The sequence below is a fragment of the Acartia tonsa genome, chromosome 14 (assembly GCF_053477335.1).
Source record: "Acartia tonsa isolate MP-2025a chromosome 14, ASM5347733v1, whole genome shotgun sequence".
Classification (NCBI taxonomy): Eukaryota; Metazoa; Arthropoda; class Copepoda; order Calanoida; family Acartiidae; genus Acartia; species Acartia tonsa.
In genome coordinates this window covers 13,936,843-13,958,491 of record NC_137273.1, presented here as the reverse complement: position 1 = coordinate 13,958,491, position 21,649 = coordinate 13,936,843, and the positions used below count along the sequence as shown (strand labels likewise).

Here is a 21,649-nt window from a genome sequence, read left to right as displayed (position 1 = left end):
AAAAGTATCCGGGCTACCTCTATTATATAAGTTTGATGCACAAAACTATCCCTTCAGTAGATTAAACTTAGCGGTTGAAACGTTTATACACTTAACTTAATAAACCAACCAATCAAAATTCAATAAAATTCTCAAAAGTTGTTAACCTAATGAATTAGAAAAACAATTAAAAAACTTTGGGGACAAGTGAAATAAACAGTCCAATTTCCCCTCCCTCTCTGAATTATACCAGAGTGTACCCAAAGTCTAATAATAACTAGGGAGGCAGAGCACAATGGGCTGTTAATTACACTAGTCCCCGAAGTTTTAAAAAAAATTTCATTTGTTTGCTCAACAACTTTTTAGATTGTTTGAAATTTTAATTGGTTTAATAAGACGTTCCAACCACCTATTGTAATCAACAGAAAGGGTAAGTTTGTGTATAATCATGGGGTATACACGTCCATTTATCAGCCATTGTCTTCTCTATCTAGATCCCTCTACCCAAAGTCTAATAATAACTGAAACAATTTTATTTTTATTACATAACAAGAAATAAGATGTTATTCAAGAATCTAAAGGGATAAGACAATGTCTAATAAATTGATGTACATCCCCAATAATGATACAAAAAATTATCCCTTCTGTAGATTAAGACTAGAAGTTGAAACTTTTAAACACTCAACTTAATAAATCAACCAAATAAAATTTACTGAATTTCCCCAATGTTTTAACCCAAATGTAAGAAAACACCGTTATAACACTTTGGGGACTAATTTAATAAACAGCTCAATGTCCCCTCCCTCCCTGAACTATACAAGAGTGTATCACAAGTCTAATAATAACTAGGGAGGGAGGTGACATTGGGCTGTTTAATACACTAGTCCCAGAAGGTTTATAATAACATTTTTTTGTTTCTTGGCTCAACAACTTTGGAGACTTTTATTGAATTTTAATTGGTTGGTTCATTAGGTTTAGTGATCAAACGTTTCAACCACTATGTAATCAACAAAAAAGGGTCAGTTTGTGTATCATCATGGGATATACAAATAAATTTATCAGCCATTGTCTTATCCCTCTAGATCCCTGTACCCAAAGTCTAATAATAACACTTTCATTTTTATTACATAACAAGAAATAACATGTTACTGAAGGATCTAAGGGATAAGACTATGGCTTTTGAATGAATGTACATCCCCATTAATAATACACAAAATTAACCCTTCTGTAGATTAAAATTAGTGGTAGAAACGATTGAACACTCAAATTAATAAACCAATCCATCAAAATTTATCGAAAGTTCCCAAAGTTATTAAGTCAACGAATAAGAATTATTTTCAAACTTTTGGGACTAGTGTATTAAACGGCCTATTTTGTCCAATCTATTTCTGATACTTATTAAATGCAAATCTTTTCTACAGCATGACCCTCGAAAAAGTATTTTTAAGCATCTGCAGCCCATATTTCTCAATGAATTATCAAAAAATGTATATGTCCTTGTTCTCTGTAGATTTCCACATAAGTAGATATAAAAATATTTTTTTTACATCAATTAACAGCTGAGATTTTTAGAGCCAAAGTTTTGAAAAAGTGGCGGAGGAAAATGTAACTTTTCAAGAAAAATGTTTTTTTAAAGTGAAATGACGTGTTTTTCTCATAATTTCAATACTTTTTATAAAACTTATATAAAGATGTTTCCAAGAAATTTATTTCATGCTGAAAGCACTTTTTTCACTTGCTCTAAAAGGCATTTTTATATTAGTGTAAATTGCAAAAACACCCTTAAAGAAAGAAATCCTATAAAAAATAGTAGCAAATTGAAAGTTTACAAAAACAGAAATCAAACACTTTTTATTTTATCAAAATAAGTTTAAAAAACAAAAAGTTACAGCTACAAACTTTTATTGAACATTTAACAATTTAAATGATTTTTATGTGTCTTAGATTAATTTGATGAGTGGGCGTGAATTTATTGGTAAAGGTTGCGCTAATACTTCCGGTAATGAGCATAAATTGGGGAGGGGTTTATTTAAGGTCATATTAATAAGTGGGAGATATTATAAGATTTGAGGGAAAATGGTTATAAGAAAAATGTATTCAGTAAAATTTGAAAAGTAGTTTTTTATATGTAAAAGTAAAGTTTTTTAATGCAATAAAAAATGTATCAATTGTAAACTTGCTCTTCTTTCTTATTTGTTTTTTAACTGGTTGATATAAAGTAATATACTAATAAAAAACTAAAAAATATTTAGCATTATCCAGTTTCTCAAGCACTTTTTCCAAACTTTGGCTTTAAAAATCTCGGCTGTTAATTGATGTAAAAAAAATATTTTGATATCCTTTGATGTAGAAAATTATAGAGAACAAGTACATATGAATCTTTTAATATTTTATTGAGAAATATAGGCTGCAGATGCTTAAAAATACTTTTTCGAGGGTCATGCTGTATAATATGAGTCTGAACGAACTCCGTAAAGGTTAGCTCTTTTATTTAATCGAAGCAAGTTGAAATTTTTTGATTGAAAACTTTGGTTGATGATTCCTGTAACAATAAGGGTTTAGAAAGTGAAGCAACTCTGCAATCGGTACTTCTGCTTTATAGCTTTAGTTTTTGATACAGTATGACCCTCGAAAAAGTATTTTTAAGCATCTGCAGCCCTTATTTCTCAATGAATTATTAAAAAATGCATATGTCCTTGTTCTCCATAGTATTCCACGTAAGTAGATATAAAAATATTTTTTTTACCTCCATTAACACCGGAGATTTTTAGTGCTAAAGTTTTGAAAAAGTGACTGAGGAAAAAGTAACTTTTAACATGAAACGACTTTTTTAGCAAAATTAAGCTAGAAATCCTTTTATTTTTGTTACTAGCAGAAACTTTATACAAAAATGAAATAAAAAATTTAGTTTTTGAGAAAAAAGCATTTTTTTACACATATTTTTTGAGTCTTTTTAGTTTAATGATATTTTGAAAAACTTACTTATTAGGCAAAATTGTTTAAGATTAAAGAACCAAATAAATCTCTATGAATATAGCAGGAAAATTGTTTTTGTTTCACAATCCTAAATTTAATAACAAAAAAGTTAGAAAGAAAATAAAAATAAAACATAATGATTTTTTAGTCTAAAAAGCTTAATTTACCCCCTATTAAATAATTGAGATGTCAGAAAAGTAGGCGGAGCAACTGTCATAATTAATCCTTTTCTATAAATAAGGGTTAATAAATAACCTAAAATTTGCAAATAACCAATACATTCAGTAGTATTTTTTGCCATTAAAAATTTATATTTTTTGGTGGAATAAAAAAAAATATTTAGTTAACTTGTTTTTCTTTGTGTCTCATTATTCAGTTGCCAGAAAAACATAATATAACCATCCAAAAAATAAGAGAAACAAAAAAAAATTCTTTTTCTCAGTCACTTTTTGAAAACTTTAGCTCTAAAAATCTCCGGTGTTAATGGAGGTAAAAAAAATATTTTTATATCTACTTACGTGGAATACTATGGAGAACAAGGACATATGCATTTTTTAATAATTCATTGAGAAATAAGGGCTGCAGATGCTTAAAAATACTTTTTCGAGGGTCATACTGTATATTGAAGACGTAAGTTTAATGCAAATTATTGCCAGTTTCCCAAGTGCCAAGTCGAGCACATACCCCCCCCCCATCTCCCGACTTTGAAAAAAGGAAGGGATACTTTCTAGTTTGTTTCTTAATTATATAAGGTTAGGTTAAGATAGTTTATATTGGGTACCAGGGACCCTTGCAAGTTAATATAAGGAGGGAGGGGTTGTCAGTGATTAAAAGACACTTTGAGGGAAAGCACCGAACATCTTTTATAAGCTAAGAAATCTTTTCCATTAAGTCAATACAAATTAACAGAGATAAACAATGAATAATGACACATTAAAAGAAAATGTTAAAAATTATCTAATTTTCACAAGAAGAGCTTCTCCATAGTACTTTCTAGCGGTAAAGCTCCTAAAGGACTCTTGGGCACCTGAGAGAAGGGTCGAGCCTCTAATTTTATTTAAGTGGTAATAACTGAAACATTCCCTGGATCTATCAGAAACTTTACTGTAAAGAAGAAACAATTGCATACATATATAATAGGGTTGGGCCGATACTTTTTTGGCGGGATACCGGATATCCGGTTGATTTCTAATGACAGATAATCTTTATATGGCAAATTACCGGATATCTGGCCGAATAATAGAACATCAGCCGAATAACCGGATATCTGGCCGAATAACCAAGTATCCGGCCAAATAACCGGATATCCGGTCGAATAACTGGATATCAGGCCAAATAACATTTATTTGCCGGATATTTGGCATTATAAATCAGCCAGATATCCAGTATTCGTCCAAAAAACTATCCGGCCCAATCCTATTATATATGAATGCAATTTGACAATTTTGTATTTGGAAGATTACTTGCTACACCTTCATATGTTATAATTGAGACTGCCCCCATTTTTTTTGGTAAATTTCAGGTATATATCAACACACTTGAATTGAAATTTTGTAAAAATCTTTAAAATTGGGATGGTACAAAAGCCCCCAAAAAGCCATAAAAACAGGGTTTTTTGCAGATTTTAAAAACTTTGCAGTGCTTGTACCATCGCAATTTTTGCATTACAGAAAAAATATTTTGCATGGGTCATTTTTATGCTTAAATCAACCATATTTTGGCTGGGGGCAAAAATTTTAACAAAATTTTTCAAATCCGGGACGGGGTAATGTATATAATTCGAAAAAAAACACTTTTTTGCTATTTATCTTTATTTATTTTTGTTAAGCGTAAAAACGCCACAAAACCAAACACTTAAAACGCATTAAATCTTTAAACCACAAAACAAAGGGCTTGGAATTTTACATTTTGATATTAGCATTTTCAATTTTTTACGGATATATAATAGATACATTTTCCCGTATCGAAACCGATTAATATCCAGTGGATTAAAACCGGTTTTCAGCCGTACTGAAAAATTATGTCTAGCATCGTATTATATACTGTTTTCTAAGAAATCTCGGGGCTAAAAAATTGGTTTTAATCTTATAATTGTACATTTTATATCCGCTGAAAGCTGTTTATAATACAATGCATTGCAATGCGATAAATAACTGTTAAGAAGAACCAGTAACGGAGCCCCTAGCATCTAGGGGCTCTACATTTAAAGAAAACTAGCATAAAACCATTTCCAGATATAAATTAGAAATAAAATAATCTAAAACCATCCTGGGGCCTATGTAAAGCTTCACTAAAAAGAATAACTCAATAGGTTAGCGGGAATTTTATAGAAACAAAATAAACAGGCTTACTACTTTTTTAACAGGATGTTCACAAAAATTCAGATTTTTATTTTTAATAGTAGCTTAGAGTGTCTCCAAATGAATTGGACCCGATAATGTAGATAAAATAGATATGGATATTATGACAGGGTAAAATTGTCGCCAATTTAGGTTTCTAACATGGACATCATTTATTGGTCAGTTCGTAACTCCTGTAGGAGGAGAGGGTATGGGGTAAAGGGGGTGGATTGGAAGGAAGTCGGTATTTTAGTCAGCTACAAGTTTAACTTTATATTTGAGTACATGATAATCTGGTGTAAGATCCAAGTATTAATAAATCCATTGCCATGTGATATAATTGTGAAGTAAAAGCAATTTTGTATGATATGAAGAATGTTAAAAATTTATCAATATTGGGCCTCGCTTCAGTTTTACACATCTTACATGTGAATTATGTAATAAGATCATAATAACAAGGATGACAACATTATAAAAATTCAAAGAAAGGGGCAATAAACTTAAACATATTAGGGATCTTAAGGGATAAGACAATAGTCGATAACTTATTGTACATCCTCAATGATGATAAACAAAAATATCCCTTGGTGTACAAAAAAATTATTAGTTGAATTGTTAGGACATTGCTAGGTTTAAGGTATATGAAGTTTTTAAGCAAACGAATTATATATGTAGAAACTTAATAATTACTAACACTTTGACATAAGCAAAGCATTTGATGACTTAAATTCTATAATTAAGCTAGCGAGGAAATTATTCTGGTTTCAAAAGTTTAATAAATACCTTTTTTTAAAACTTTTAAAAAAAATTTTATTTGGTAGTGTATCTGTATCTGTGTGTGTACCAAAGGATCTCCCTAACCGCTGAACCGATTTGGTTCTTCTTTACAATATAGATTCTTATAGGTTCCAAGAGAAATCACACCTCCAAAAAAATCCTCACCCCCTCTACATTTTTTCTTCTTTTTCTTTTAAAATCTAGAATAAAAAATGGTAGTTGAATTCAACCCACCCCCATCCCCCATCAAGTGTCCCTAGAGGCCTTTTTTTGGGGGGGGGGGCATATCCGCTAGTATAATTATATAGTAGCTGCGCTACTTTGTACAAACATATTTTTATACCTTGCATAAAAGCCATTGACTATGTCTATAGCGGAAATCATGTTAGCAAATAGCTAAGTTTTATGTGTACTTTAATAGTTCAATATATCAGATAGGGAGGGGACATTGGAATGTTTATAACCAGCCCCCAATCTATTATTATAACTTTTATTGAATTTTGCTTGGTTGGTTCATTTAGTTGGGTGTCCATACGTTTCAACCACTAATTGTAAACTAATGATGGTGCAATTTTGTATATCATCATTGGATATGTACATCAATTTATCGGCCATTGTCTTATCCCTTTTGCTTCTCGATAATATGTATATAAAGTGGTGCTTTAACTCAAATGCCAGTTGCGCAATGAAACCCCCTCATTCCTTTTTAAAAAAAATAAGTTTTCCCCTTACTCTTATTTAAAAAAAATAAAGTAGGGGGGGAGTGTCATTGCTCACTCATCTTATTTTATGTGAAAGAGCCATGCAAATATGTTGTCCTTGTACATAAATCTTTTTACAGCTTATTTATCATAAAAGCTTGTAACATTTTTTTGTCTGTAGCTTAAAATTTTGATACCTATTAAACCATTAGAGTAAAACACTAGAGGGAGAAGGGGGTTAAATAACTGTATCTCCCTATCGGAACTGTCTTGTGCAACCTTTCTATTGGGTCATTGAAAATCAACCAATGGTATCGCTGATATTACACAGCCAAGTAGCAGAAAATAATTTAGAAGAAGACGAAAGAAGTATTTGAAAAATGAAGGGAGGTAGTTGTCTGTATGTACATCTAGACTATAGATCAGTTATTTTAAATACAATAAGTCTAAGGATAAGTTTAGGCTATTTTTGTGTTTTTTTCTGACCTTAGATAGCTGCACCGTCGCTAGTATTAAAGTAAGGTTTTTTGTTACTGTTCGCCAAGATCGTTATAACCACTGAAACGCTTAAATACTCTATTAAGTGTATTACAAGGATAAATTTATACTATTATTAACCCATAGATTCCTTTGAGCTTTGATCGCAGAAGGACGGTTTAGCTAACCCTCCAAACAGAGGGAAACAAAAAATGGGTTATTAGAACTTTTTTTTGTGTGTCTGAGCATAAAGAGTAGGAAGTTTTTTTTTGCCTGAAGCTTAATATTACAGCCCCCTTCATAATCAACCCTGTGAATATAAAACCCTTATATGATGAACAAGGAGCAATAATGGAGTACGGATTGGACAAAAGAGGATCTATAAAACCATTACTCATATTGCTGTGACAGACGGACAGTTCAGAATACCCTAATTATAGAGTAGCTGCGCTACAATAACAACCAAGACCTACTCCTTCGATCCGCCGCTGGAGGACCTCTCTCTGCCAAAATTCTTTGACAGGATCAGACACATTGGCTGATTTAGAGAGTGTGTCTCTAGATTATTCTTTGTGCAGTATGGTGTCTCTATTAGCATAACGATCACATTTTGGTTACCTTTATAAAAAGAAGTCCCAAAGGCCATAGAAATGTTTTGAATTGGTGGAAGAAGTGAACACTAGATGCCTTTTTTTTTAAAAAAGACTTACCCCTTCGCTCTGTTGAAGAACCTCTCTCTGCCAGAACTCGCCGACAGGATCCGACACATTGCGCACCCACATGCTCATCGTCTCGTTGAACTTGTTCTCAAAGGTGCAGAAGTCGACGGTGACGGCGGTAACGCCATCCTGATAAACAGTGGGATTATTATCCAGGTATTTTAAGGGATAAGACAATTGACGATATATTGATTTTTATCCTCAATGATGAAAGACAAAATTATCCCTTTCAAGGTTACTGTCAGGTACTGCCCATATCCTTTTCCACCATCAAATATCAAATAGTGCTTTAGTTGCTTAACAGGGATCTTAAGGGATAAGACAATGAATAATAATGGATATACTTCCCTAATAATAATAGTCAAATTTAAATACTCTATAGATTAAAACTATTCGTTAAATAAACATTAAATAAAAATACCCATATTTTTGAGCCTATGAATCGGATAGCATGGTTGTAAAACTTTGGGTACTAACAAAACTGACATTAGTCTTATAATTTTTCATTTCAATATCCGCGAAAAGCTGTCTATAATACGATGCGATAAATATTGTATTACCTCATCACATCCATTGTATCCAGCTGGCAGATCCTTGCAGGGAACATTCTCCTTGGGCCTGTAAGTTTATGCTCATTAATATATCAGTAACGGCATTTGATTTTAAACTGTGTTTTTAGAACTGAATCATTGGTTTTTAAATAATGTGAAGGTGCAGAAAAATAGCTTAAAACAATCGGGTATAGTCCTTTTCGTGGCAACGCTCCTAAAGGGGCGATATGTCGTATTTTCACAGTAGCTTTTTGTATGTTGTTTTTGGTTAGGTTAGGTTATTGACCCGCAGGGTCAAAGCCCCTTGCAGGGGCTAGAAATAGGAGAAAAGCTATTTTGAAAATACGACGTATCACCCCTTAAGGTGCGTTGCCACGAAAGGGGTGCCAAACAATATTATGCCTTTAAAATTGAATTCGCTCTCATTCTCATTCTTTCTCTTTCTATCTCTTTCTTTCTTTCGTTTGGTCTCTCTCTCTTTCTATCTCCCTCTCATTCTCTCGCACTTTCATTCTTTTGATCTCTCTCTCTCTCTCTCCCTTTTTTTCCCTTATTCTCTTTTAATATCTAGGTGTTAAAAAAGGAGTTATACCAGAATAGACTATACTAATTTTGCCTTTCCTTGACCACTCAAATAGTGTTTTAAGCTATTATAAATGTTAATAAATTATACAGGTACCCAAAGTTTTATACAATAGGCACTATCGATGGCTTAAAAAACTTTATTAAGACTTGATTGGTTTGTATATAAAATTGTCCCATCCCGTTAGATTCCTAATTTAAAAGTTTTTGCACCTGTTTAATTTACAGTCCAATTTCCCCTCCCTAACCTGATAAAAATCCCATTTCTCTTATGGATATAGAAGATACGTGGATATTATTACAATGAAAAAATTGCCATCAATTTAGTTTGCTAACATGGACATCATTTATTGGCCAGTTCGTTCATCCAATGGTAGGGGAGGGGGTAAATAGTGTGAAAGGGGAGGGCTATATGCCAGCTTCAAGTTTATAATAATTTGTTGTAAGATCGAAGTAATAATAAATCCATTTGTTGATTGGTCAATTCTAATTATGTGGGTTGTGTGTGAGTGTTGAAACCATCTAATTTCCGTTTCTATTGAAAAAGTTTCAACATTGTTTCCTAAACTCTCAACAAACATAGACACTCAGATAGATGGATAGATAAATGGATGGATAGATAGATGGATGGATAGATAGATAGATGGATGGATAGATAGATAGATAGATGGATGGATAGCCAGATGGATGGACAGATAGTTGGATGGATAAATAGTTGGATGAATAGATAGATAATAAGATCAAACGGATAATTACATAAAAATTTGTTTCAAATGGACGTACGGACATTCTGGTAATGATTATAGAGTTGCTACGCTTTCTAAATCGTACCTAAATACTACAGGAATCAAAGTTTGAAATCGATAGGACAATTCTAACATGCTTAAATTAACGAATAAAAGCTATCTATTTCGGACGGACGTAATCTTTTAAAGATCTAATAAAAAACAAACAAAGATAATAGAACAAATAAATAGATAAATGTGTACATACCTACAGCTCTCATTGTAAGGGGTACCGTAGGGATCTCTACATGTTTCTGTGTTCCAGGCGTTGTTACAGGTCCTCCAGGGCAAGTCTAAACACAATAAATAGAGAAAATCTAGATAAGCAATCCATTATGGGACCATTAGGAACACAGCGAAAAATGTCTATACGGTACTTTTTAACGGTATAAGGAAATAAAGCTTTAGATAAAAGCTAAAATTCACTTAAAGATTCTTTGGTCTATGAGCATTTATTTTTTTAATTTACTACTTTAAAGAAAATTTTTAATTATTTTCATCTGCTAACCAAGAATCAACTACAATGTACTAATCTGATGTTTATAAACACCAGAGATAGTAGAGCCCCCAGGATAGTATTACAATATAGTAAACATTTGTGATAAAAACCCAAAAAAAAGACCCATAAAAAATGACAAATTTTCCAACAACAAAAAATTACCCATTAAGAATCAACTACAAGGTACTAACCAGCTGTAAAATAACTCCATTGATAGTAGAGCCCCCAAGAGAGTACGACAATATAGTAAAAATTTGTGATAAAAAAAAGAACCATAAAGAAAATGACAAATTTCCAACGACCAAAAATTGACCCACCAAGAATCAACTACAAGGTACTAACCAGCTGTAAAAAAAACTCTATAGATACAAAAGCCCCAAGGAGTGTACGACAATATAGTTAACATTTGTGATAAAAACCCCAAAAAAAGATTCATAAAAAATTACAAATTTCCAACAACCAAAACTTTACCCACCAAGAATCAACTACAAGGTACTAACCAGCTGTAAAAGAACTCCAGAGATAGTAGAGTCCCCAAGAGAGTACGACAATATAGTAAACATTGAGCCAGCAAGCCATCACAGCAGCTGCGATACCAACTCCCTAAATAAAATCAATAATTGGATAGGTAATTAAAAAGCTTCTATTGGTCTTGTATTCGAAAGAAGAGGGCAGAAAAGAAGCCTAAAACCTTTTAGAGAACTGTGTGAAACTTGCCTAAAAAGGAAAAATCAAGCATTTCAGTGGCTATTGAAGTCTTAGGCTTCAGACGAAAACAACCTTACAGTTTTATAAAATAGAATGTTAGATCAAAATCTAATATTTATAATAATAAGGAAAGATAACACCCATAAATCAAAGATTAAGGTATAAGACGGACAAACGAACATTAACAAACATATAGTTACTTAACTTTTGATATCCAAAAAAGGAAAAAATCTGAATAAGAATTTTGTGTTTCGTTATTTGCTTATCATAGGATATTTATTATCAATGTGATTTTTTTAGACATTTGTAGAGTAAATAACTACCAGGGAGGGAGAAGACATTGGACTCTAAATTACACCGGTACCCAAAGTCTTATAAACACGTTATAATTCATTGGCGTAAAAACTTTGAGTCCTTTCATGAAACCAAACTTTTCAACCAATAACTTTAATCTACAGAAGGTATGATCATTATTTGGGATGTACATCAATTTATCGTCCATTGTCTTATCCCTTAAGATCCCTGAAAATTATCGTATAATCTTAACCTTAAAGATTGGAGATATTTTGAAGATACCAAGACCACCAATAGATAAGAATTGTCCAATTGAGACCTGAAATTGGATAATAGTAATTTATCGCATCGTATTATAGACAGCTTTCCGCGGATATTAAAAAGAATAATGTTAAGATTGAAACTAGTTTTGTCAGCCCCCGAGCTGTTTTTATTTTAATATTCGTGAAAAATTTCTGCAATATGGTTCTATACATATTTTTTTAGTATAGTTGAGAACCGGTTCTAATTCACCGGATATTAATCGGTTTCGAACTTCGAAGCCATACTGAGCTGGATCTTCAAATCATTTCAATGGTGCGCCAAATCGGGGCGCGCCGAATTTCAGCCAATCACAGCGCGGCATTTCGTAAAATGCTGTGCTCTCATTGGTGGAAAGTTGGCTTACTCCGATTTGGCGCACCATTGAAATGATTTAAAGATCCAGCTCTGGAAAAATATATCAAATTACTATTTGTGATTTAAATTGATTCTAAACCAATTTTGAAAGGGGACTCGGCAGCCGCGTATTAGAAACAGTGAAATCGTCAAAATATAACTTTTCCTAAACAGCCAATCCATCATTTCGGATTTTTTTTCTCACTCAAGTGAGTTTAAATTTGCGGCTTATGAGCGGCTTGGACTCTCAACCTAACCTAACCTATTTCAAACCATATTTTACATAGGTTTTTGTTTGAATTCCTCGCGGGGGCTTATTTCTATATTCTTATTTCTATAACCTAACCTGTATAGAAACACTTAATTAGCTCAATATTTTAGACACTCTGACGTTTGTCATTCCTGCGTTTTACCTAGAACCTTATATATCTCATTTCTGTAATTTGAAGGGTTCCCAAAGTTTTTTTTATATTTTAAGGTCCCTAAAGTTTATAAATCTTACCTCAAGCATGAACATGGGTACACCAGCAAAGATCAGAGTCAGGATGTAAGGGATGAGGAAAGCACCTAAAAAAATAATTCAATTAGTGGCGGGTACATTTTTCTGCAAAATAAAATAACCTACAAACTTCCGATAAAGATTTCCTAGAAATAAGAACTCAATCAGTTCAGTTGTTGCCGAGATCTTGACGTATAAACAAAATATTTATATTAGTTTTTTTTTCACTGAAAATAGGCTAAATCATTTTCTCGTATTCATTCGAATCCGGTGGATAGGAACCGGGTCTCATCTATACGAAAAAATTATGTCTAGCATCATATTATATCCAGCTTTCTACGAATATAAAAATGTACAATCATAAGATTAAAACCAGTTTTTTAGCCCGTGCCTTCGGCACCTGGGGGCTAAAAAACTGGTTTTAATCTTATAATGGTACATTCTATATCCGCGGAAAGACGTTTATAATACGATGCGAGAAATAACTATTAAAAGGACGTTTATTTTTGCAATAGTAATTGGAATATTATTATATGTATCTTATTACAATTACAATTTCTTGTTATTTTAACGGAGGAGATGTATCATTATCCCTATTCACAAAAATACACATACATGAATTCTCAGTCTTTTCATTAAATTAGATCTAGCTCTGCTACTTATAAATATTATCGTTCTATGAAAATTTAGGGTATAGTCCCGTTCGTGGCAACGCTCCTTAAAGGACTCTTCGTTTTTTTCACAGTAGCTTTTTTCTTCTATTTCTAGCCCCTGCAGGGGGCTCTAACCCTGCGGGGCCAATTACCTAACCCTGTGGGGCAATCACCTAACCTAACTTAAAATAACATATCAAAAGCCATTTTAAAAATACGACGAATCGCCCCTTAAGGGGAGTTGCGACGAAAGGGACTACTCCCAAAATTTAAAGTTTATATATCATTGAAAATGAAGTAACAAAAAGGAGTAACAGTCATTTTTTTTTTGTTTTCAACAAAATTATTGAAATATAACTCAAAACATTTAAAATTGTAGTAAAAGTCTTTAAAAATATATCATATAGTGACACTTACTATGTAAAAATTGATATTTTTGCGATGTAACTAATAAAGATAATTCCTCAATCTATTTAAAAGTAGAAAAAAATTATTTTCTTGTATTAGCATTAAAAACTCTTAAAGGTATGATTAATTAATTTTTGGGGTATATTTCCTTCCGTGACAACGCCTCTTGAGGGGCGTTTCTTTGTATTTTTTTTATCTTTTCTTTTATTTCTATCCCCTGCGGAGGGTTCTAACCCTGCGGAGCCAATTGCCTAACCCTTCGGAGCAATCACCTAACCTAACTTAGCTTTAAATATCCTATCAAAAGCAACTGTGAAAATACGACGAATCGCCCCTTATGTGGAATTGCCACGAAAGGGACTATATCCCATTTTTTTATTTGCTATTTCTCAAATTCTTTACAGTTCAGTCAGAAAAAACATATTCGAATGCACAAAAAATGTCAAACGTCTTTAAAGTGGCGAATTTTTTTGATCACGCAATGCATGTTCTAAAAAGATTTGCTTTTCTCAGTGTGCATTTGATTATCCTTTGTCGACTATAATATGTATCCTTATATAAAGTATCATGCAGTCGGTCTGTATGTTTGTACCGATATGGTTTTCTTTTCACAATGAAGCTTCTTAAAGTTTCAGTAAAGGTTTATAATTTTTTTTTTTTGGGGGGGGGGGAAAGTCCACCCTGCTAAAAAATCGCCACTGCCAATAAATACCACATCCCCACAAAAAAAACATAGCCGCAAGTTGATCATATAAAGTACTAAGGATTCTATGTATGGCTGTAACAAATGTCGCTAACCACTGAACCTTTTAGATTCTCCATTTTAGGGAAACTTTACATAAGCATATGATAGATTCTTACTATTTTTTTACTTAAGTCGTGAGATGGCTTTTGGCTATTTGTATGCCCCCTAAATGCTAGGGGCGCAACTTATATATATTTCGTCTGTGCATCATTTAACTGATTGCTATCTCGTTTAAAATATAATGATGTAAATGTAAAGAAATATATATTACAAGAAAATTGTATTATGTGTAAATATGTCACATCAATTTCATCTTTCAAAAGTACATTTTACATTGAAATAAAAAAAATTGGAAATTTCACTTAAACCGAATGTGGAGCACAAATTAGGGGTGTCCAGAAGAGGAGGAAGGGAGGGGTAATTGGGCTCTTTATTGCACTAGTCCCTAAAATTTTATAATAACATTTTCGGTTCCACGACAAACGCAGGAGTCCCAAACGTCGGAGTGGACAAACACAGGAGTGTTAAAATATTAATTTTAATAAGAATTTCTATACAGATTAGGTTAGGTTAAGTTATGAATGAACAAATAAGCCCCCTGCAGGGGTTAGGCATTTAAAAAACCTATAACATGGTCTAAAATAGGTTAGGTTAGGTTAATTGTCCACTCCGACGTTTGGGACTCCTGCGTTTGTCGTAGGACCACATTTTCTTATTCGTTGGCTTTACAACTTTAGGGACTTTTCTAGAATATGATTGGTTGATTCATAAGTTGAGTGTCCAAACGTTTCAACCTCTAATTATAATCTACAGAAGGAGTTCTTTTGTGTATCATCAATGAGGGTGTACATCAATTTATCGGCCATTGTCTCATCCCTTTTGAATCCTGCCTACATAGACAGGTGGATAGCTAAAAATTTAAATAAGGGGGGAAAGGGTTCCATGATACGCTCATCTGTGCTAGAGATCGTACAAAAACTAAGTAGAACCATGAAGGAAGGGGACATCCGACTGTAAATTATACTAGTATACTAGTACTTGTTTTTATCATAATTGGGGATGTTCATGAATTTATCATCCATTGTCTTATCTCTTAAGACCCCTAGCTTGAAATAACTACATATTAGTTGCAGGGACGGAGGGGACATTTGTTGGTTCATTAAGTTATTGTCCAAACGTGGCTTATATATAAATAACTACATATTAGTTGTCATCAAAAGTATATATTGTTTTACCAGGGATTTAAAGGGATAAGACAATGAGCGATAAATTGATGTATATCCCAAATAATGATTCACAAAATTAACCCTTCTGTAGATTACATACATTTAGTGATTAAAACGTTAGAACATTAATCTTAATAAACCACCAATTCAATAAAAGTCCCCAAAGTTATTGAGCCTAGGAATAAGAAAACGTTATTATAAAACTTTGGGGACCCTCCCAACCTCCCTGTATCAAAAGCATATATTTTTTCTATTTGTTTAAGATGACTGGCAATATAATTATCTAACAGGATAGAACTAGATTTTGTTAAAGCATTTTATTAAAAGCAATGCTTTTCTACAAATAGAGGTATGTTTTAATTCAAAACTTTACATGTTGATTTTTGTAACAATAAGTGAACTGATATAAATTTTTACTTCAACATTTTACATGATAAAATTATCATCTTAATATCCTTAATGGTTATTCCTATGAAAATAAGGCAAGATGTCATATTTAAAGCATCTAAATAACCATGTCTTAAATATGTAAGTATGTCTTTATCCAACTTCTAGTATTTAAGCAACAAACATCGAATTTTCATTCGAAGTTCTGTTCTTTCAATTTCTAACATTTGTACTATATATTCAGTGTCGCTTCAATGGATATATTGTCACCCTTATTAATTTTGATATTTAAAGGGTAATAATATTACAAGGATGACAATATTCATTAAAATAGCTAAAAACCATTTGACGACAAATATCAAGCCTCCCGTAAAGGAGATGCATAACGGTTCATATGTTAGATCTTTATGTACAGACAGACAGATATTTTGCCCCTTGAGACCTCTAGGGGCATTTAAAAACTCCTTAAATATCAGTCATGAAAAAAAATGAAAATCAGTGTTTTTGTTAGAGGGGGCGGTGATTTATCTTGGGAGGGTTAAGTTATGCTCCCCTAAAATATACAAAACGTAAAAGAAGCTTCACTGTCAAGGAGAGCCGTATCGGTTCAGCGTTTAGCAAGATATTTCACTATAGAAAGACAGACAGGCATCCTTACTCTGTTATATTAGAATTATATGAAATTAAATAATGTAAAATGAAAGAAAAGTTTAATATCTATACATAATTTATGAATTGCTAAAAATATATATTTTATTCAGTAATAAGGTATAACTATAAAAGGAGGGATACCTCTAAACCCCCCTAGGGCACATCCCCTCGAGGCTAACCCACAATTCCTTTGTTTATATACTAATTGTTTCTCCCCTCTCCTTTGGGGAGGGCGAAGAAGGTTAGAAAAATAGCCTAAAACCACAATAATACATTTGTACATCTTCGCTGAAAAGTATAATCAAATCGGACCAGTAGTTTTCGAGATCATTAGCTTCATGCAAAAAAACTTACTAAATTTTAATATAGGATAATAAGATTTTCGTTTGTTCAAAATTTGACTGATTTAGATGATTTTTCAAGGAAGCTTTATATATATGCTATGGGGTGTTCTTTACTATTTTTACTATAAAAGCAAAGCCCCTAGAGACTATTGGCTTATCCGCTGATGGTAAATATATAAAATATCGCTAAATAATTGTAGAAAAATCATTCATTTTTCGATATTCATTTATGTCAATATGTATGAAGTTTTAGTTGTGAGAGGAAATTTCAATCAGTACACTTACAAATAATTTATTACATCTCTATGACTACATATACACATCAAGGATAGGACAATTGGTGGTGAATTAATCTCCCCCATCGCCAGTGTCATTTATTACCAATTAGTTGCTTCATAGGGGAGGGTGAAGGAGGCAAGGAAATTAGCCAAAAACCGCCCTAAGCTGCTTATAATCAACTTGGCAAGAGTTTCAGAGAACTGAAAAATCCTTACTACTTCATATTTTATTATAATTTTCTGTCGTTGGAAGCTTTAAATTTTTGGCCGGTTATTGTTGAAAGTGGAATAAATTATAGCGAGATATATAGATAGATAGATATCTATATTATAGACCAACGGCTTCGCCCCCTAGAGGCCTCTAGGGGCACTTTAGGTGGGGTAAGGGAGGGGGAAGTCGGCCCCTTCCATTTCTAATTTAATTTTAAAAAGAAAAATGGTGGTCTTTTTATGGGGGTAATTTCTCTTGGCAGGTTGAGGGTAACCTCCGAAAAAATAGTTATAGACCATCCAAGGACCTACACTGCATGTAAAGGGGAAACATATCAATTCGGAGATCATTCAGTTCACACAGTCAGACAGTCATCCTGTTACTTTTATATAAGGATAGATAGATAGATGATTACCTCCTCCATTTCTAAAGCAAAGGTAAGGAAACCTCCACACATTACCCAGACCAATAGCATAACTAAAATATTAACAATTTTATGCAAGATCGAGTATAATCTAAAAATTTAAAGACTGTAAATAAAGCTGGTACCCAAAGTTTTATAAACATGCTTTCTCATTCGTTTCCTTAAAAAATATGGGTTATTTAATTATAAATTTATTGGTTGATTCAAACTAACAGTGTCCTAACTTTTAAAATCTACATACAGGTTAATTTTGTTTAACAACACCATCAATAAAATGTAAGAATTGTTTATCCCTTCATGTCCTTAAATTGATCCCATTCTATTTTTTTAATTTACCTATTGTGGTCAAAGCTTAAACATTCTAGTTTTCAAAAGCACCTATATCTTTTTGTGCTGTATATGGTTTACTAATTACTTACCCAACAACGGAGAGGATGAAGTCCAACTTTCCACTCCACTGTTCTCTCTCCATCTCCTCCCCCTCTTCAGAGTGGTTCCCTCCCCCCTCGGGGTTCTCCAGTACATGCTTGTACTAAAAAAGGGTAAAATTATCATATTAGATTACAATACATGAACAAGTACAATTACATTGAATAGTAGCGCAACACCTCCAATAGTAGCACACCTCCATTTTTTGGCACACTATGATAAAATGTTTCTCCCCACTGGCCAACATAATGTTACCCCCCATCCCTCACTTTTGACTTCTCCCCCCCCCCCCCCACCTCTGACCATGAAGCAAAATATTGACAAATATCTGAGGACTATATTAGCAACCTAAAATTCCCCTATCACAATATCCATGTATTTCAAATCCATTGCATTGTTAATACCTGAAGTTTCCCGTCTTCAGACCCATTCAACTCTGTTCTTATCTCCATCATCTATACATCCAATATGTTCATTTTAGATTTCATAACAGGAAGGCAACTTCCATAAGCAGTAAAGTGCCAAAAATCATGGATGAGTATACGGACAAGTAGACAATGAAAATTCTGGAGTAGCTTTGCTTCTAACAAATAGGTAAAGAATGTAGAGATCGCAAGGGACAAGGTTTTGATATTAATTCCCACCCATGATAAACAAAATCACCTCTTCTGTATATTAGGATTATTGGTTGACAAGTTTTGATCAGCCAATCAAGATTTTATAAAAGTACACACAGTTTTATGATAATCTTGCTATGATACTTTGGGTACCAGTATAAACTGATACATCCATTGTCCAATCCCTCCAAAACAAAGATGACAGCATTCATAAAAGCAAATATAAATCTGTATAAAAAGCAGTATTAACATTGTGGATGTAATACATTTTTAGATGAAAAAATACATCATTACAACAATTCTTAAAAGCATAGCAACTCTATAATCGTTCCGAGAAAGTCCTTACGTCCATTTGTTAACTTTTTTGTGTCCTGTATTTACTCAATTTTACAACACATTTTGTCACAAATTAATGTGCTGCTTTTGAAGTTCTGACACTCTACAAACGTTATTGTTCGTTTGTTCTTCCTTCTGTTTTTAGAGCTTTTATGGATATTATCATCCTAGTTCGTTGAAATTCCAACATTTGCACAATATTTTATGGATAATTAAGGGGTAATATAAAAATCCTCTAGTACATATTTGCTCATAAATGATAACACATGGAAAACACTTAAACTTATTAAAATTGTTTAATATTCTACATCCTTTTTTCTAATTGGAAAGATTTACTTGGACTTTCCCTAAAAATGGCTATCAAACATTGCAACTCCCCCAATAAATTTTTGAATAAATTGAAAATTAGGGGGAAGGTTATTTATTTTCTATCTTCGGTGGGTTGAAATTATTAGTTGAAAACTTTGGACACTGTTAGTTTTAAGCTTGTCAATTGAAATTAAACTTTGGGTACCAATGTCCTATCCCTCCCGGCTTATATGCGATCATGACTTTGCGATTCTGACTTTATTGCGAAAGTGATGTAGTGCCAATAATTTACCCCTCCATTTCACACACATATTTATAATGGTCAGGGATCTAAAGGGATAAGACAATGGGCAATAAATTGATGTTAAAACCCAATGATGATACAAAAAATATCCCTTATGTAGATAAAAATAGTGGTTGAAACGTTTTGACACTCAACTTAATGAACTGACCAATCAAAATTCAATAAAAGTCCTCAAAGTTGTTAGACGAAACAAATAAGAAAACGTTATTATAAAACTTTGGGTACTAGGGTAATTAACAGCCCAATGTCCCCTCCCTCCCTGCATAATTGTACATGAAAATAACATTAAATTGAAAATGATAAGTTGACAGCGTTTTAGAAAATGCAAAAAAATGTTGCAACCCCTCATTAAAGCATTTTATACAGAACTGTAAGCCTTGAATTATTTTGTTAGATAAATTTAAAAGGATGACAACATCCATTAAAGGGCATTTAATTAGACAAACAAACGAACAGTAACAAAAATAAAATTAGAACGAATTCAATAATCAAGTACAACAAAACGTGTAAATTATTCCAAAAGGTGTTTAGCCAAAAATAATATTACATAATCGTAGAACGAATTATAATTTGCAAAGAATATGACTAACAGACTTACTGGTAGTGGCTACACCTTCAAGATTTATACACAAATATATATGCAAAGTTTTAAATCGCTGGGGGGATTCTAATATACTTAAATGAACGATCAAAGTTATTAAATGCGACACCTATCGGTGATAAAATAAACTAAAATGTTCCTGAGTTTCTTCCTCTCCACCGCCCATTTTATTCTACTCAGAGGATTCGGCAATTAATCTAAAAAAATCCTGAAAAAAATGTTTTATTGAAAATTGGCAAATGTACACTTAAATTAATTAATTAACTTAAATGTTTCAACACCGCTAGTTTGAATCAACCAATCATAATTTAACCCCAAGAATTGGAGAATATGTCATAAAACTTTGGGTACAAGTTTAATTTACAACCCAATGTCTCCTCCCTTCCAGAATAACTGTCTTATACTAGTTAAAACTAGAACTATGTATAAACTAAGTTAATTATTAATTAATACCTACCCCTCACTGGTAATATACATTTTCTTTATAATTAATATCAAGGTTGGGGTAAAAGACATACAAAATATATTCTTTTATAAAAGTAATATGATGGCAGTATGTGTGTGTGTGTGTGTGTGTAGTGAAGTATCTCGCTAATTGCTGAACCAATATAGTTCTCCTTTACAATGTAGGTTTTAGTAAGGTCCTGGAAACTGGAAGAGGGCGAATTCACCCCACCCAACTCAAATGCCCCTAGAGGCCCCTAGGAGGAGGGGGGGGGGGTGTAATTGCTTGTATAGCATATGGCTATTATAGACTGAGTTAAATTTCCTTTCTACCCTTAAGGGGCACAGCCGCTGATATTTTAAAAATAAAAAAAAATGCAAATATATAGTTAATCTTATTTCTAAAAAAATGAAAAATCCCCAAAGTAACACAAAATTAAAATTCTACCTTCATCTTTTCACAAAAACTTTTGACTCAACCAAATATACAAAATTTTATTTTAGTTTTTTTGCTAGGTAAAAAGGAGCAATTTAAGAGTACACCGTTGGAATATTTATTTATCGCATCGTATTAAAGAAACCTTTCGCAGACATTAAAATAAAAAAAAATATAAGATTAAGTTTTGTTTGGAGTGAGGGGCCGAAGGTCCGTGATAACAAAACTGATATTTATTTTATGATTTTATTTTAATATTCGTGGAAAACTGTCTGTAATTCGATGCAATATGTGTTATTTTAG

At 32.6% G+C, this 21,649-nt stretch overlaps 1 protein-coding gene across 2 annotated transcripts in view; it reads right to left on the bottom strand.

Annotated features, from left to right (window-relative positions):
* The window catches only part of LOC145306558 (sodium- and chloride-dependent GABA transporter 1-like), a 61,370-nt gene extending 40,689 nt beyond the window's left edge, over window positions 1–20,681 (bottom strand). For both annotated transcript variants that reach the window (XM_080148742.1, XM_080148743.1), the window contains exons 1-10: window positions 20,608–20,681; window positions 18,704–18,756; window positions 18,290–18,402; window positions 17,862–17,923; window positions 12,547–12,611; window positions 11,641–11,706; window positions 10,886–10,988; window positions 10,095–10,179; window positions 8,529–8,586; window positions 7,960–8,097 (exon numbers count right to left, since the gene is read on the bottom strand). In XM_080148742.1, coding sequence (XP_080004868.1) covers window positions 7,960–8,097; window positions 8,529–8,586; window positions 10,095–10,179; window positions 10,886–10,988; window positions 11,641–11,706; window positions 12,547–12,611; window positions 17,862–17,923; window positions 18,290–18,402; window positions 18,704–18,756; window positions 20,608–20,632 — 768 coding nt within the window. In that variant the 5' untranslated portion in view covers window positions 20,633–20,681. The remainder of the gene's footprint in view (window positions 1–7,959; window positions 8,098–8,528; window positions 8,587–10,094; window positions 10,180–10,885; window positions 10,989–11,640; window positions 11,707–12,546; window positions 12,612–17,861; window positions 17,924–18,289; window positions 18,403–18,703; window positions 18,757–20,607) is intronic.
* Window positions 20,682–21,649: the final 968 nt, after the last annotated feature.